The 18,761-nt window shown below is 39.4% G+C and overlaps 2 protein-coding genes across 2 annotated transcripts in view; both read right to left on the bottom strand.

Annotated features, from left to right (window-relative positions):
* Nucleotides 1-16,231, bottom strand: part of LOC115225910 (GATOR complex protein MIOS) — a 44,818-nt gene extending 28,587 nt beyond the window's left edge. Inside the window, exons 1-8 of the mRNA XM_029796914.2 lie at nt 15,403-16,231; nt 9,698-9,837; nt 7,982-8,061; nt 6,902-6,981; nt 4,376-4,419; nt 3,140-3,198; nt 1,631-1,772; nt 293-391 (exon numbers count right to left, since the gene is read on the bottom strand). Coding sequence (XP_029652774.1) covers nt 293-391; nt 1,631-1,772; nt 3,140-3,198; nt 4,376-4,419; nt 6,902-6,981; nt 7,982-8,061; nt 9,698-9,821 — 628 coding nt within the window. The 5' untranslated portion in view covers nt 9,822-9,837; nt 15,403-16,231. The remainder of the gene's footprint in view (nt 1-292; nt 392-1,630; nt 1,773-3,139; nt 3,199-4,375; nt 4,420-6,901; nt 6,982-7,981; nt 8,062-9,697; nt 9,838-15,402) is intronic.
* LOC115225911 (protein O-mannosyl-transferase TMTC3) overlaps nt 1-18,761 on the bottom strand; it is a 355,782-nt gene that overhangs the window by 234,144 nt on the left and 102,877 nt on the right. The window lies entirely within an intron of this gene.

The following is an 18,761-nucleotide window of genomic DNA, read 5'->3' as shown; positions in this document are numbered from 1 at the left end:
CTCATTCATAAATTTAAAACTAACAGTTTTACTCTTTAGTATTTCAAGATACTTTTATGTAATTTTGGTAAATATATCTGTTAAAAGGAAGCGTCAGTGTTATTTTCATTTTTGTGTAATTTAGATGACAATATGTTCACTGCACCTTGTATATATGCATGCACACATCTGTGTGTGTGTGTGTTTGGAATTATTCTTAAAAACATTTCATCTCTAAAGCTATGGTTAACAGTCTGGAAAGTTCAAATCTGAAAGTTGTAGCAAAGTTTTGGCAATGGAACTCACAACTCACCTCGAATATCATAAACACGCAGGCATTTATTCACTCCAGCTACAAATGTCTTCGATTCTCTTGGCTGCCAGCAAAATGAAGTACTAAATTCCGATATTCCTAGAGAAAACAAAGAATATTTCTGAGATATTAGAATACAATTGATTAATCCTTTAATTGCAGAAATCAGACATTTTCACTCAAAATTTCATTTCCCTTATCTCTGGAAAGCTTTATTAATGCCTGGGATCTCCAGGATTTTATTCAATGCTGATACCACGTAAAAAGCATCCAGTCCACAGTGTAAAGTGGTTGGCGTTTGGAAGGTCATCCAGCTGTAAAAACCCTACCAAATCAGATACAGAAATCTGGTGCAGGTTCCTCTCCAACTGTCCAACCATGCCACTACGGAAGACAGACATTAAACAATGATGATGATGATGATGATGACGATCTATCCTTTTTGGAGGTATATCAAGTTTGAAATTGTTTTTTGTTGAGATATCTTTTATGTTTTACTTGTTTCAGTCCTTAGACTGTGGTCATACTGGGGCACCTCGCTTGGCTTCATGCACTTGCTTGATGGGGCAGTGGTCGTTCCAAGTTAGTGATCTCAGAGACATCATCATAACTTAGAATGCGTATGTGTGTGTGTGTCTAAGTTACACACTGACAAACACACACATGCATACACAACACATTTTTATCTTATATTTGTTTCAGATATTAGACTGTGACCATGCTGGGGCACTTCCTTGGTGAATAACCTAATCAATGGAGTCATTTCATTCGACTAAAATGTTCTTCAGGCAGTGCTCCAGCATGGCAGAGGTATAATGACTGAAACAGAGAAAAGTTAAAAAAAGTCAAGGAGTGGCTGTGTGGTAAGTAGTTTCCTTACCAACCATATAGTTCTGGGTTCAGTCCCACTGCATGGCACCTTGGGCAAGTGTCTTCTACTATAGAATTGGGTCGACCAAAGCCTTGTGAGTGGATTTGGTAGACGGAAACTGAAAGAAGCCTGTCACATATATATATATATATATATATATATATATACACACATACATATATATACATACATATATATACACACATATATATGCTTGTGTGTCTGTGTCTGTCCCCCCACATTCGCTTGACAACTGATGCTGGTGTGTTTACACCCCCGTAACTTAGCAGTTCGGCAAAAGAGACCGATATGATAAGTACTAGGCTTACAAAGAATAAGACCTGGGGTTGATTTGTTTGACTAAAGGCAGTGCTCCAGCATGGCCGCAGTCAAATGAGTGAAACAAATAAAAGAATGACACAACCATCCCCACCACCATCAAATTCACACAGAAATGTTAATCTTACCAATATCTAAATATGGTTTCGTCACTTCATTAGGAGCATAATGTTTTCTTTCAAGAGGCATTGCCGATTCTACAGACTTGCTGTTCACGTCCCAGATCGCAATGCAACCATCGTGTCGGTTTTTCTCAAGTCCAGCCGCCAGCTGGAATAGAAGACAACAGAAGACAATGTAATAATGTTAAACAGTGAACAGGTAGAGTAGCTACATCAATGACCAGCTTAAAAGCCGTGCTCTGTGCAGACTTTTAAGCCAGCTCCTGTGGAGGGTTAATTGGGCAAAACAAAACAGAGCTAAGAAGCATGACTATAACACATCTATAATGACTTATAGGCCTCAGGGGATGTTTGATCAGAGGTTAAGGATGGATGGGAATTAATTCTGTAATGAAATCATTCTATTGTTCCAGTTGCAAGTTCAATCCCAACTGTTGGCCAATTTGTCCCAAAGTTCTTATCACGATGTAAAATTAACGAAGTGAATGTCATTTATCTCTCCCCCTCATCTCTGATGTCATCTGACAAATGCCAACCAAGATTTACCTGCTAGAAATAGCAACCCAAATGCTTTTAAATCAGGTCCCAATGCTGGATGTTCAAGAACCGAATGAAGAACAGATTTTCAATCCTGGAATCCTCCTGATTCCAAAAAGGTAGACTGAGACATAGGGGTCCTGGACAGACAGTATTTCAAGTTTTTTAATCAACTATAGTGAAGAGATAGAAAGTTATGTGAGTGGGTAGCATGAAGGTGCATGGCTTAGTGGTTAGGATGTATGGCTTATAATTGTAAGGTCATGAGTTCAAATCATAGTGGTGTGTTGTGTCCTTGAGCCAGACACTTTATTTCATGTTGCTACAATCCACTCAGATGTAAGTCAAAAAGGTCAACCATGTCACATTCTGTGTTATGCTAAATCTCCCTAAGAACATGTCTGTGGAGTACTCAGCCACTTACATGTTAATTTCATGAGCAGGCTGTTCTCTTCATTGGATCAACTGGAACACTCATTGTCTTAGCTATATTAACTTTAGTGAATAGATAGAAAGTTCTGTGAGTAGGGAGCATGAAGGCCCATGGCTTGGGGGTCAGGGTATTTGGCTCATTAACATAAAGGGCGTCAGTTTGATTGAAGGTGAAATTTCTAAGTCGTTGTTTGTCTTTTCCTCATAAAAGTCAATGTGTGTGTGTGTGGGTGATGCATTTTTATGAATGATTTACTACTTTCTCTTTGTCTTAAGTGTTTCTTGACTTGTAATTTTGTAAACAGAAGAACAGCCTTGCGATCATGTCTTTCTGGAATATCAGGGACTACATTTTTCAGTGTGACTTCTTTTAATTGTGCTCTACAATAGGATGTGCTTTGAGGGCAGTTTGGCTGCAATTTCTGGCAGGTTTAACAACCTGGTAGAGACTCATTCATTGACTTAACTACTGATTTTGGTTACAGATACAGAAAAAAAAAAATAAAGGGAAAATATGAAATCAAAATGATTTTATTGGAAACTTACCAAATTTGATTCAATTGGGTTCCATGCCAAATAATTACACTGTCTTGTGTGTCTCTGAGCTGTAATCAAAACAATGGAAGAAGCAGACATTTAGAAATGGTTATTAGAAGAAATGGCAAAGGGAAGTACAGTTATGGTTCATGAAGCTGAATTTGAGAAAAATATGTTTTATATATATCTGTCTGTCTGTCTGTCTATCTATAGACAGACAGACAAAGAGACAGATAGACAAATAGAAAGATAAGTAGATAGATAGACAAATAGACATATATACAGATAGATAAGTAGATAGAAAAATAGACAGACAGAGAGATGTGAGATTCAGGGAGATTTGGCTGCTATTTCTGGCAGCAGGTCTAGCATACATTGAGTATTGATACATTGTATATTTACATATCTTTCTTTCTGCTTCCCTCTATGTTTTTTCTGTCTCCATCTTTGCAGGTATTTTTGCTAAAGTCTTGCTGTCATTTCTAGCTTATGAAATATCACAGTTAAATGGATCTGTTGTAGTTCATTGTGAAAAATAGATGTAGAATGTATAAACAGATAGATAAGTAGACAGACTGAGAGGTACAGGTAAGGCTGTGTGGCTAAGAATTTTGCCTCCCCTGCACCCCATTGCTTGATAACTGGTGTTGGTGTGTTTGCTTCCCTGTAAATTAGCAGTTTGGCAAAAAAAGGGATGCACAGAATAAGTATCAGGCTTCACCAAAGTACTGATTTATTTTAGTAAAATTCTTCAGGGCAGTGTCCCAGCATGGCCACAGTCTAATGACTAAAACAAGTAAAAGATAACAGAAAAAAGGTCTTCCTTTGTACTTGATTCCAAGACCCAAACTGTGCCATTGCAAACCTATTTCAGGAGCAAGATTCTATTTGGGAGTAGTTCACTGTCATTTGTAATAAAGGCAATCAGGTGTAGGTGTGGCTGTGTAGTAAGTAGCTTGCTTACCAACCATATGGTTCCGGGTTCAGTCCTACTGCATAGCACCTTGGACAAGTGTCTTCTACTATAGCCTTGAGCTGACCAAAGCCTTGTGAGTGAATTTGGTAGACGGAAACTGTCTATGTGTGTATGTGTGTGTGTGTGTGTGTGTGTGTGTCTTTGTTCCCACCACCACTTGACAACTGGTGTTTGTGTGTTTACATCCCTTCGCACATCTCAGCATTTATTATGCTAAAAAAATAAAAATAACTGAAGTGTAAAGCAAAGATCAACAGAATGAAACCTACCAAATTCTTTGCCTGCCAAATCACAGTTCCGCACATCTCCAAGACTGTTAAAAGAAAATGAATCAAAATTAAACAGAATTTGAAAATGGTAAAATGGGCAGTTAGTAAACTACTATGGATACTAATGTTGTTGTTTAACCCTTTTGGTATCATATTTCAGTTGAAACACACTACTTTTGTTGTGATCTCCCTTCAAGAAATGCTGTCCTTGGTGAAAGTGGATCCCAGGTACTTGAAGCTCTCCACTTCATCAAGTCTGTCTCTGCTCAGCACTATACTGTCTTTTGGTTGTTACTATTGACTAGGATTTTGCTCTTTTCTGAATTGATCCCCATTCGTATGCTCCTGATACTTTTTCCAGTCTTATGTCTAAGCTCCTGTGGTTCTGCTTCACTGCTTCTCCTTGTTTTCCAACAAGACTCAGAGTGTACCAGACTCTGACAACTTTGATCCTTCTCTATGGACCCTTACAACTGTCACTGAAAAGACAATGGCTGCTACACAGAGCACAAAACAAACAGCTTTGTCAGGCAGCAAGTCAACATATACTGGCAGACAGGAACCACTCCTAGCGCAGATAAAAAAAGACAAAAGCTTGCCAGGTATGGTCATGTATCTTGCTACAACTCCCTGGGCTAAAGCCATTCTTCAGGGCACAGCTGGAGGTGGGCAAGTGAGGAAAATCGAGAAAATCTTACTTGGACAACAGAGAATAGAGAGCTGTGGTGATGGCTGACTACAAATGTGCCTAGAGTGGCACCCCAAAGACTGGTTGCATCAGGTGTGGGATCTTGATGACTGATGATGATGATGACATTAATTTTCCTTCAATTAATTTTGAAATTAATGAAGAATTTAGTAAAGCAACAGTAAAGTCAGTCACCACATCAAAGTGGCTGCTGAATGTTACAACAGGTTTAACCCCAGGCAGATTTTCCACCAGCTGGTTATCAATGTGACACCCTGCAACCTTTATATACAATATACTGTCAGCAGGGGGGAGGGAATCCCTACCACCCTCTAGCAGCTAACAGGATCACAAGACTGACTCAGTTTCGAGATCTTTGGCTCATCCTCAGTCGTAACCACCTTCTTGCCAGAGTGATAGCCAGAGTCCACTACCGCTAACAATATATTGTAAACCAAGTGGCCATCAGTCACTGATTTGCAATAAGCTAAAGAGTGCAGAGTGTTGCACTGATAACCAGCTGGTGGAAAATCTGCCTGGGGTTAAACTAGTAGTAACATTCAACAGCCACTCTGATGTGGCGACTGGCGCTCTACTGTTTGGTATTGTTACTATTCTGATCTCTTCTTGAGATTTTACAATTAGTAAAATAACTTTGTCATTAATTAATCTGGCATTTGGAACATAAATTAGCATAAAATTTTGATGGCAGTTTTTAATTTAGATCAGTTTAACTCATAAAATTTGCATCATAGAACTAGGAGTGATTTCCGATAGGGCAGCATCAAAAAGGTTAAACTTGACTTTATTTTGGTCCTTGATTGAATGTTTTTTTCTTTCTTAATTATTTTGTGACTATATTTCAGTTGAAATACATAGTTTATGTTTCAATTAATTGTGAAAATAACAAAGAAGTTACTCAAAGAACTTTGCTGATATTAAGCTGGTATTTAGAACATAAATTTACATGGAAATTTATAATTTAGATCAAAAGGTCATCTTTATATCCAACTTAAGATATTATATTATTAGCTTTGAGAGATCTTCTCTTATAAGGCACTTGATACATAAAGGCTCACACATAGATTGTAGCAGATGAGAATCATCTGCTATGGTCTATGAGGGGTGTTGAAAAGTTTCAAGCTTTGGGTAAAAGAAAAAAAAACTGGAGGATCAGTTAATTAAGATTTTATCCAACATATTCCCCTCTCAGATTCACACATTTATTCCAGTTGTCTTTCAGTTTTTCTAAGCCCTGTAAAAGAACTCGGAAGGTTGGGCCTTCAACCAGGCCTTTTACGGTACCCTTAAAATCAGCAACTTTTCAGCACCCCTTTGTATGTGTGTGCTTTTATGCATCAAGTGGCAAAATGAGAGGATCTCAAGGCTAATAATAGTATTTGGTGTTCTAACAAGGCAATCCATCTTAAGTTGGATATTAAGATTACATTTTGCTATTAATACAGCTTCTGTTGCTAATAATTAATTTTTAATTAGCCTGTTGGCTATTTGCAACATCTGTCTGACAAGATGCTGATATTCTATATATTGTAGCAGCAAGATTTGACTGGACGCCTCCCACTGATGATTTCCAGTAGGGTGAAATCACATGACATGAAATTCCAACGCCTTTGGCAGCCGATTCTTGTCTGCTATAACCTATGTTTGTGTGCTTTTAACTAAAAACGAAACAGAAGCCTTAGCAGATGTGTGTAAGTGAGTCAGAGTTTATTGCCATAGCAACAGAAGAGGCAGGGAGAGACAAGAGAGTGATGCACGCTGACATTACACATTCAATGAAAGAAATGATAAAACAGTTGCCTTTTCTCCACACTTACTTGGTCAGAAGAATTTTGCCAATGACTTGTCCGATAGCTAAGAGGTTTGGATATTCTGACCTTGGGTAGAGTGCCACACACTGAAAAATAACAAAACAGTAAGAAAACTAGAAAAGCACTCGGAGAGCACAGACCTCCGTTAAGCTCATTTTAAGATAGATACGAGTAAAATTACTAATAGAGAAACGAAAAAAAAACTTTGGAAACAGCAACGCCACCATAAGTTACATGGAAACGATGAACGGGTTTTCAAGGGAGATAATCAAAGAACGTAACATTGTAATACTTCATGTAAAGTAAATATAACAAATGAAAAATCCTTCAACAATCCATAAAAATTCTTGGATCCCTACCAAAATTTCATCATTTGTTCCTTGTGTCATTACCAATTTTTCCTGTAAGTTTCATCAAATACTGTTCACAACTTTTTGAGTTAATTTGCACACAGACGGACAGACAAACCAACGCCGATGAAAACAACCTCCTTCTTTGGCGGAGGTAATAACATTAGAAGTATTTACCGAGATCAAAGTTATTCCACTTCACTAATTCTCATACCTTCAACTCTACTCCTCAATTTTTTTAATTTTCATATCTCATTCTAATCTATTCCACAGCTCAGTGGTTAAAATGTCAGACTCACAATCATGAGGTAGTAAGTTTGATTCCCGAACTGGGCTGTGTGCTGTGTTCTTGAGCAAGACACTTCATTTCATGTTGCTCCAGTTCACTTATCTGGAGAAATGAGTTGCAATGTCACTGGTGCCAAGCTGAATTGGCCATTGCCTTTCCCTTGGATAACATCAGTGGCATGAGGAGGGGAGGCTGGTATGCATGGGCGACTGCTGGTCTTCCATAGACAATCTTGCCAAGACTTGTGCCTCAGAGGGTAACGGTCTTTACCCTGTCTCTGTCTAATCTTCCAGTTTAGATTATGATTTCTTTCTCTCTCTCCATCCCTCTTTTAAAGCAAGGTATCATAATGGGATTGAACCTGAAACTACTTGGTCAGGAAGCAAACTTCTTAACCACACAGCCAGGCTTGCACCAATTATATGAATGTGTATCGACACTACTAACCTTCATAAACTGTACATCCGAAGGGAGGCAGGTGTAGAGAGGAATGGCACAGGTGTTGCCTGATAAGGAAACAGCTTTTGCTGAAAACAGAAGAAATAAAAATACAAGAAAATAATAAGTAATTTGTAAAATTGTGTGTTGCAACAGATATCATTATACTTGGGGAGGGTTTCAAATTCTGCCTGGGTCAACTTTACCTTTCATCCTTTTGGGGTTGATAAAATAAGTATCAGTTAAACACTTGGGGTCGATGTAATCGACTCATCCCCTCCTTCAAAATTGCTGTCCTTTTGGCAAAATTTGAAACCATTATAGTTGGGATGGTCATATTTTGCCAATTAAACATACATACTGTATATTTGGTCCCCAATTCAGTTTTATAATTATTATTTTAGTTTCTTTGTCAAAGTTCTTTCACTACACAATTTGTGACCTCTTCAATGACTCTCTATGCCATGTGTCTCCTCTTGTTGTTCTTATTCTATTTTGTCTGGCAGAGAGTCACTTGTGGGAGGGGAGTCAACCTCGACAGCAAATCAAGAAGTAGAGTCCCTCACATGGTTTACTGACCCCTTTGATACTCTTCCAGCAACTCCAGGGTAGCGAAGCTCTCCAGCCCTGTACGGCAATTCCCCGAGGAGAAGGTCTCTCTAATGGAAAACCTACAGCTTGCTGGTCCCTGCAGCCTTCTGTCACTTGTGGTGCTCCCCATGACGAACTCATCCGGAAGGCGACAGCACCAGATCCTTCCTCTGGGTTGGGATAGGCAGAGAGGTGGTCAGCCAAAGATGTGGCTCATGACAATCAAAGCAGATAGGGAGCTGGTTTTCTAGCCCTGCAGTGATGAAGAACAAACGAAAATGACGGGTGTTGGGTGGTTCTGGCAGTTGCAGCCTCAGCTTTGCATGGAGGTGGCCATTTTGTCTCTTCATCTTTGGACAAGAAGAACACCCATCCTCATCTGGCTCAAGTATCCTACCTGTTTTAAGTTCAAACTGGCCAGATCCATTCTCTCATACCTGACCCACAATGTCGTTCTAAAAAATAAACAATCACAACATCAGAACTAATCAATCAACCTTGCCTGGACTTGCGCTTTGGAGGGTAACTTTCCAGGTGCAATCCCCTGGTCATTTATGACCGAAGGGCTTCTTTTTTATGTTTCAAACATCAGATTAGTAATGATTAATAACAACAAAGTTTGTCATCATTGTCGTCATCATTTAACGTCTGAAGCAGGTTCCAGTCTGATTAGGCATGGTTGTCCTTCCTAACACCAACTACTCCAAAAGTGTCATGGGTGTTTTTTTACATGCCACTGGCACAGGAGCCATTTACATGCCACCAGCAACAGCCACGACTATGACTTCACTTGACTGAACGAGTCTTTTCAAGCACAGCAGAGCACCAAAGGTCTCAGTCACTTGTCATCACCTCCATTAAGCCCAACGTTCAAAGATCATGCTTCACCACCTCGTACCATGTCTTCCTGGGTCGACCTCTTCCACAGGTTCCCTCCACACTTAGAGATTGGCACTTCTTCACACAGTTGTCCTTGTCTATATGCATGACCATATCAGAGCATTCTTCTCTCTTGCACACCACATCTGAGGTCTCTTTTTACAATATTCTTCATTATTTTAAAAATAAATTGGAGGGAAAACAATGTTTCCGAATGGAAGTAGGGGAATAAAAGGGTTAAAAAAAATTACTTACCCATTTGATTCTGTGCCAAGTTGGCCTTGTTTTCCACCCGATACTGGGTGACTGAAGTCCCGCACATGATGAAATTATCATGGTTGCTGTTGGACCAACAAACGTCCCATTTACAGATACTCATGGTCAATACAAGTTTCCTTTCATTTGGTTTGGTTGACATGAAAAAAAAAATCAATAAATTAATTAAACAACTGAAACAAAAGAAAATATTTGTGAATAATTAAAAAAAAAGTTGGTTTTTAGAGTCCAACAGAAAATGTTAACCTTTTCACATTCACATTATATATCCAGAGTAACGCTTATTTATTCGCATTATTTTGAATGAATCGGTCATTATCTGATAGCTTCAAAATTTTGATGATGTGAATGCATATTTTTAGAAAGACATAGTAGGGTAGATGTGAGGGGCCAGATATTGCCAGACAGAATAATTAGGCCAGATAATTGGCACTCGGTCAGTTATGATGACGAGGGTTCCAGTTGATCCGATCAATGGAACAGCCTGCTTGTGAAATTAATGTGCAGGTGGCTGAGCACTCCACAGACACGTGTACCCTTAACGTAGTCCTCAGGGAGATTCAGCAGGACACGGAGTGTAACAGGGCTGGCCCCCTTTGTATTACAGGTGCTACTCATTTTTGCCAGCTGAGTGGACTGGAGCAACATGAAATAAAATGTCTTGCTCAAATTGGTCATCTTCACTTCTTGCAGCCGTTTCAATTAATACTCAATAATTTAATTACAAATTTGTGCATCAAATTTACATTAAGATGCAGCAACATCAGAGGATGGTTAACAGGGAAACTAACTTTTGTATGTGGAAGGTGCACAGGTACAATAAATGCTGAAAATAGATTCCATCAACTGCCAGGGGTTAAGCTAGAGGTAGTAGATAGCTTCCGGTATCTAGGTGACCAAGTTAGTAGTGGAGGTAGTTGTTCTGAGAGCATAGCTGTGAGATTAAGATTAGGCTAGGCAAAGTTCAGAGAGCTCCTACCCCTGCTGGCAACAAAAGGCCCCCCTCTCAGCGTGAAAGGCAGATTGCTTGATGCCTGTGTCCATACAGCTGTGCTACATGGCAATGAAGCATGGGCTGTGACAGCCAAGGACATGCATAGCCTTGAAAGAAATGAAGCCAGTATGCTTTGCTAGATGTGCATGTTCGACAGAGAGTAAGCATCTGAAGAGAAAAGTTAGGGATAAGAGGCATCAGATGTGGTGCAAGAGAGACAACTGCACTGGTATGGTCATGTGATGCGTATAGACAAGGCCAGCTATGTAAAGAAGTGCTGATTTCTGTGGTGGAGGCAGGCCCAGGAAGACATGGGACGAGGTGGTGAAGCATGATCTTTGAAATTTGAGCCCCACTGAGGCAATGACCGGTGACTGAGACCTTTGGTGATGTGCTGTGCTTGAGAGACCCCATCAAGCCAAGTGCGCCCATGCTGTTCTCACGTAAAGAACATCTTTTGAATGTTGGGCCTCACGGAAGCAAAGTGTCTGAGTTCCTTCCAAGTGTTGGGCCTCATAGAGGCAAAGTAGTCACATTGCAGGGAGAAAAACTAGAAGTAGTTAATAGCTTCCGTTACCTAGGTGACCAAGTCAGAAGTAGGGGGAGGGTGCTCTGAAAGTGTAGCTGCTAGAATGAGAATAGCTTGGGCAAAGTTCAGAGAGCTCTTACCTCTGCTGGTGACAAAGGGCTTCTCGCTCAGAGTAAAAGGTAGACTGTATGACACATGTGTACGAACAGCCATGCTACATGGCAGTGAAACATGGGCCGTGACTGCTGAGGATATATGTAAGCTTGCAAGGAATGAAGCCAGTATGATCTGATGGATGTGTAATGTCAGTGTGCATACCAGCATTGCCTTACTGGCACTTGTGCTGGTGGCACGTGAAAAACATTTGAGCGAGGTTGTTGCCAGTGCTGCTGGACTGGCTTCTGTGCAGGTGGCACGTAAAAAACACCTTTTCAGCGTGGCCATTGCCAGTACCGCCTGACTGGCCCTCATGCTGGTGGCATGTAAAAGCACCCACTACACTCTTGGAGTGGTTGGCATTAGGAAGGGCATCCAGCTGTAGAAACTCTGCCAGATCAGATTGGAACCTGGTGCAGCCATCTGGTTTGCCAGTCCTCAGTCAAATCATCCAACCCATGCCAGCATGGAAAGTGGACATTAAACGATGATGATGATGATGATATGTTCGGGTGAAGGGTTTATAGGTTGATTAGAATATGATTAGAGATAAAATGAAATAAATAAATAGAACTAGAACAATAAAGTAAAAATAGGGATGATTGGGGAAAGAGGAATAGAAATAAGGTAAGTTTACGGTTAATAAAAAGAATAAAAGTTCATTCATAAGGTATAAGTAAAATTATAAAAATATATATATCTGTATTTACATATACATGTATATACATACGCTCACATACATACACAGATACACGCATATACATATACATGCACACACAAGTATATACATATATACACACATACAGACATACATAAATATGTATGCACACTCATATACATACACAGACATATGCATTCTTCATACCCATCACCCCTGAAAAAGAAATTACAACAGAGCCGTATTGGTCAATCAGTGCCCATTGGTCAATGAGATTTTGAATTAGTGTGTTTGCACCAAAGCGTCTCAAGGAAGGATATCGATTCTCAATGGTTTTTGTAAAGTGTTGATGTCTAAACGTACATATGAATATAACTTGACACACACATACACATGCGTGCATATGTATGTACAGTTAAGCATACATATATATACACACATATATGCATATACATGCATAGACATACACATAAAAATATATGTATGTGCCTTCACATATACATACAAATTATATATATCAGTATACATATATACACACTTATAGGGGTTGGACAAAATAATGGAAACACTTTAAAATTTCAAACATATTTATTTTTAAATGGGGTAGGACTGCCTTTGGCAGTAATTACAGCTTGAATTCTACAAGGTATGGACTTGTACAAAGTTTGAATTGTTTCTAAAAGAATTTTTGTCCATTCTTCAGCTAAAACAGTCTCCAGTTCTTGTAGTAATGATGGTGGATGATATAGACTCCTTACTTGTCTAAAATGCACCATAAATGTTCAATAATATTGAGATCTGGGGACCGTGATGGCCAGATAAGATGTTCAACTTCACTAGAATGTTCCTCATGCCATTCAATAACAACTTTAGCTGTGTGAATTGGTGCATTATCATCCTGAAAGATTGCATTTCTTTCCGGAAACAATTCCTCAGCCATAGGATGAATTTGATCAGATAAAATGCTGCCACTTAAAAAGCATCCAGTCCACTTTTTTTTATTTTTACCTTTTGTACTACGGTACGGATGGGCAGACAGAACAAAACTGCACAAGTGCCAGCAAGGCAACAGTGGTAATGATCACGCTTGAATGGTGCTTTTTACGTGCCACCAGCACAGGGATCAATCAGCAGCTCTGGCAACAATCATGCTTGGATGGTGCTCTTAGCGCTCCACTAGCATGGATGCCAGTCATGTGGTGCTGCCATCGAATTTGATTTTGATTTCACTTGCCTCAACAGGTCTTTGCAAGCAGAGTTTAGTGTCCAATAAAGGAAAGGTACGCATAAGTGGGCTGGTTACACCCCTGGCACAGGCCACGGGTTATGGTCTCACTTGGCTTGCCGGGTCTTCTCAAGCACAGCATATTTCCAAAGGTCTCAGTCACTAGTCTGAAGGTCTTGAGAGGCTTCTATTCACTCTGTTGACCAAATCCATTTACAAAGCCCATAGCTACAGCGGAAGACATTCACCCAAGATCACAGGACAGAGAAACACAGCCATATATGTAATACACCCTGATTAACTCCATTTTTTTTTTCACTTTTGTACCATACACACACACACGTGGGGGAGGCAGAGAAAGGTAAAGAGACCTTACATGCTATATATATATATGTATGTGTGTGTGTGTGTATATATATATATACCTATATCTTTTACTTGTTTCAGTCATTAGGCTGTGGCCATGCTGGGGTCACACCTTGAATTTTTAGTCGAATGAATTGACCCGAGTACTTATGTTTTAAGCATGGTACTTATTCTATCTATGTCATTTGCCAAACTGCTAAGTTACGGGGGATGCAAGCACACCAACATCGGTTGTCAAGCAGTGGTGGGAGACAAACACACACACACAAACAGATATACATACATACATACATACACGACGGGCTTCTTTCAATTTCCGTCTACCAAATCCATTCACAAGGTTTTGGTTGACCCAAGACTATAGTAGAAAACACTTGCCCAAGGTGCCACGCAGTGAGACTGAACCTGGAGCCAAGTGTCTGGAAAGCAAGCTTCTTACCATACAGCCACGTCTGCGCCTACACACACACACACACACACACACACATTCATACATACCAAGGCAATAAGGGAGCCTCTGCGTGGTTTCTCAAACTGTTAGAAATAGCAGTCAAATATCTCTCTCAAATAACACGGGGTCAAACACTGTATACCTGGGTACACAAAAAAGGAGGGATGGTCATGACTGAAATGTCTTTCTTCAGAGTAAACTCCAGGTTAGCCCTGAGCGAACAGATCTATGAGGAAAGGCATTCGTAAGTATCCCATTTTCTTGTATATCAGTGCCTATATTGTCCCACGATTCCTTCTTTTATACACACATACACATATGCGTATAACGTTATACACACACATATATATATATATATATGTATATATATATATATATATATATATATATATATATGAGTATAACGATTTGTGTGTGTGTATAAGCTCTTCGCTCAACGAAAAATAAGCTGAACGTACTGACAGACAGACAGACACACTATACTATAAACGGTACTAAGTCCAAATAGTATCACTGGGCGTATATATTGGTAGGTAGATGACAATAGATCGAAACAGAATCGCATCTTCATCCACAGAGCTTCTGTGACAACGCAGAATGCCACCAACAACAAAGCTTTCCAATGTGGTTCGAATTCCATCTCGCGCTGTTTATTTATTAGAAGCCAACATTGACAACAATCATTATTATTACACGAGTTAAGTAGGAAAACTAGGTGATCGTTTGGCTCGCTAGAAATAACAGCTAAATCTCCCTCCTTTAAAAAATGTAAAGTTCACATTAGATGATGTGGTCCTAAGTGATCCTTAAAAAAGATGGGATGGTCAAGATTACAGATGTCTTTTATTAGATGTCTGCTCGATCAGAGTTGACTAAGAAGGACTCAACATCTCCGATCGATGTACAATATATGCATTCTTCGAACTAATTCGGGATTAGTAATAAGTTAATCACAACCGAAATGTCACACACGTGCACCCGTATCTATGTATTGTGTGTGTAGACATGTAGTATACATATTAAACATGTGCATAAACACACAACATATATATGTGTGTGTGTGTGTGTGTGTGTGTGTGTGTGTGTGTATGTGTGTACATATGTATGTATGTATATATATATATATATATATATATATATATATATATATTATATATATATATATATATATATATATATATATATATTTCCCATACAATTAAAAGAATGCTAATTAATCTTTTTGAGTGCATACATTTTTCGAATAGATATAATTAAGGGAAAGCAGGTGTCTGAAACGAAGTAAAGAAGGCAAACACTACTCACCCCTTAATTATGTGGCAGAAGAAGTATGTTTATCATTCGGCCGTGATGGTCGAATCTTTCTGGCTTAACGCGGGCCAAGAGCTGTGTGGCAAGGCAGGGTCGAATTCGATCTCGGTATGGAGAGAGGAAGAGTTCTTCAGCAGAGATCTGGCCAAGAGCTGTTCTCTTCCGTCAAGTACACTTCACCAAGTTCCAACTGCCTGAGAAACCAACATATTCTCTGACAGAATCATTCAAGATGAACCATCTTTTGCTGTACTTTTGTTTAGGCGTTTAAATCAAGTGTGGCAGTCAATTACAACTCTTGTCCTCGTATTTCTTTTCGCTGTTATAAACCCGACTCATTTGGAACCAGGAAATTACAATGTTTCCAGGGTCAGAGCCAAACCTACTCAACCTCCCAAAATTATAACAAATGGAACAACAATAACAACATAAATGATAACAACGAATTATCCGTCCGTCAAATCACTCTTTGGACTCGCACGTGTCCAACAACAAGTCGCATGACAAAACGAAAGAAGCTCTGGGCTGAAACAGTGTTTCTTTTATATTCGTTGAAATTCCATTACAGAACGGATGATTCCGCTTGTCTCAAGCTTTGGGAACCAACATTCTACATTTCTTTACATGTTGTCAGTAATGAAGTCGTCTAAAACGGAACATTTCATCCTAGCAAGATCAACAAGAATTGGTTCATCGTATTAATATAACTGTCCTGATTAATTTGACTTTTCTGTTGTGTTTTCTTTAGAGCAACACCACGTACGAAGTGGATCATCCAAGTAGGACAAATGGCTGTTGAGGACATAACTTCGTCTTACACCGGTGAATATCTAGCAGCAGAGGGCGCTTCTCGTCATCACTCCCCTTGAAATGGAAGTCATTGATTGAGAGAGAAAAATGGGAAATTGTTGCTTATTTACTGGTTTATTAGAGACTGGGCAGCTTCTTTCGAGAAGTCGGCCGCATGAGACATGGCTCATAAGGTACTACTTGAGAACAGGGGTCCCGGTGCGCGCACTCGCGCATCCGCGCTAGCTAGTCATGACTAGTCGATCCTTACTTTGTGTTTTTGTGTTATTTTGTTTAATAAATTATTTACTTTGTTTAACAAAAATTATTTATTTTGTGTTTTATTTACTTTGCTAGGTAGCCGTTGTAGGATCGACTAGTCACGACTAGCTAGCGCGAGTGCGCGCACCGGGACCACTGTTCTCCAATAGTACCAGCTCATCATCAGCGGGCCGCACTACTAAAAAAAGATCGAAGGTGATTTTGTTTTGTTAGACGTGCCATTCAGAAAGTCCAGCAGGTTGCCTAAAACTGGACTAGACCAACTTCTTCCAATTTGTTGCGCATAAATTTTAACAACAAACTCTTATATGGACCCCGAAGGGCCATGCGGACCACAGTTGAGTTCCACTGGTCCACATGGTTTAAAGCGAAACAGCAGTAAAGGAGACACATTGAATAGTGTTTTCCTAGATATGTCTGGATTAAAGATGGGATGGTGGTAGCTACAAGTTTTTGATTGTTTGTGGGGCCAGGGCAAACACGGGGGCAAAATAACAATAATGAAAGACATAGAGAGGGAATATTGGTAAAAGGATCACCATTTTAGTGAAAGTGTTCATAGAGAGGTCCTGTGAGCAAGCTTTTGAGAAGCGTGTGTAATGGAATATCAGAAGGCATTTTTATACAAAGTATTTTAATTTATTATAAGATGCCTGGCCTGCTTGACTGGCTCCTGTGCCCATGGCATGTAAAAAGCACCCACTACACTCTCAGAGTGGTTGGGGTTAAGAAGGGCGTGCAGCTGTAGAAACATTGCCAGACCAGATTGGAGCCTGGTGCAGCCACTGGCTTTCCAGACCTCAGTCAAACTGTCCAACCCATGCCAGCATGGAAAGTGGACGTTAAACGATGTTGATGATAACAAGAGCTGACAAGTAATATGAACATAGCAGGTGTATGTGCATGAGTCAGAGAAAGCTTTATAACTTATGTTTGAACAGTTGGAAGTCGTTATAAGCTAACAGAAACTGAGCTGGTGTAAATGAAAATATACAGTTCATTATATGGCAGAGTTGTGGGCTGATGGCATTCATAAGTTTGCATAGAAAAGTTGGCATAAATGAAATAGGCTGCTCATGGTGTGATCGGAGTTAGTGATGCAAAGTTGATGTGTAAAACAAAGAGGTTGTTCTCATACTGAAGAAGTGATGTTGCTTGTATGCTGTCTTTCCACTAACTGATTAAAACACCTGCTTCTCTTCTTGGCCAGAGAACTGCTTTTGGTATTAATACACGCCAAGCCCTGATTGACTGAAGCTGCCATATCACAGCTATGCTACAATGTGATAACAAAAATAGCTTTCCTGACTTGCTACAACATGTAAGACAATGCAGTCCTAGATACATTATGTCAGGGAAGAACAACAAGGAAAGATATGTCCAACGATGTGGTCCTAGATCCATTATATTTGGATAACAAATGGAATGGTCCCTATAGAAGTGTTTTTGATTTTAGGCGTAATTGATCAACTCTGACTCAGAGCAGAACAACAAGGAAAGACGTTTCAGATAATGTAGTCCTAGAGATATTTAGCTGTCAAAAATGAGTAATACTTGTATTTCAAAGGGTCAGCCTTGTCACATTCTGGGTCGTGTTGAATCTCCCTGAGAACTATATTAAAGGTATATGTGTCTGTGGAATGCTCAGCTATTTGCACCAGAATTTCATGAGCAGTTTGTTTCTTTGATTGGATCGATGAGAACTCTTGTTGTTGTAACCAACAAAGTGTCCCTTAAATGTCTGAATAACAATCAGGTTACTACTGAAATATCTTTGATTATTGATCTCTTGGGTCTTCGATGATCTGAGGTGAAACATTTACTAGAAAATGGCACATTGGATAATGTAATCTTAGATACACAATGTCTGAATTAAATTAGAGTTAATAACTGATGGAACATTTTTTTATCACAGATCTTTTGAATCAAGCCTGACTATAACAATGTAACCCAAAGCATTTTCATAAGTTTCTTCTAAACACTCATGCTTGTTTGCAGACTTTTAACTGGTCCTTGTTTCATACTTTCTGAATAATATAAAGCTTTTCTTTCATAAAACCCAAGTTACATGGAACAGGAAGAGGATTAAACAAGAAGGGACATGTACAATGCTCAGAGACATCTTTGATTATAAAATATTTATTAGTGATAGAGGCAGTATTAATACCAAGAGATAATATTTATGCCCACTTAAATGTGGATGTTCTGTTAGAACAGACTATACTGCAGTAGATACCACGAGAGAAACTCTCATGTTGGCTTTTGGTGTTTATATTGCTAGT

The sequence above is a fragment of the Octopus sinensis genome, linkage group LG28 (assembly GCF_006345805.1).
Source record: "Octopus sinensis linkage group LG28, ASM634580v1, whole genome shotgun sequence".
Lineage (NCBI taxonomy): Eukaryota > Metazoa > Mollusca > Cephalopoda > Octopoda > Octopodidae > Octopus > Octopus sinensis.
This window is presented reverse-complemented; position numbering and strand designations above follow the sequence as displayed.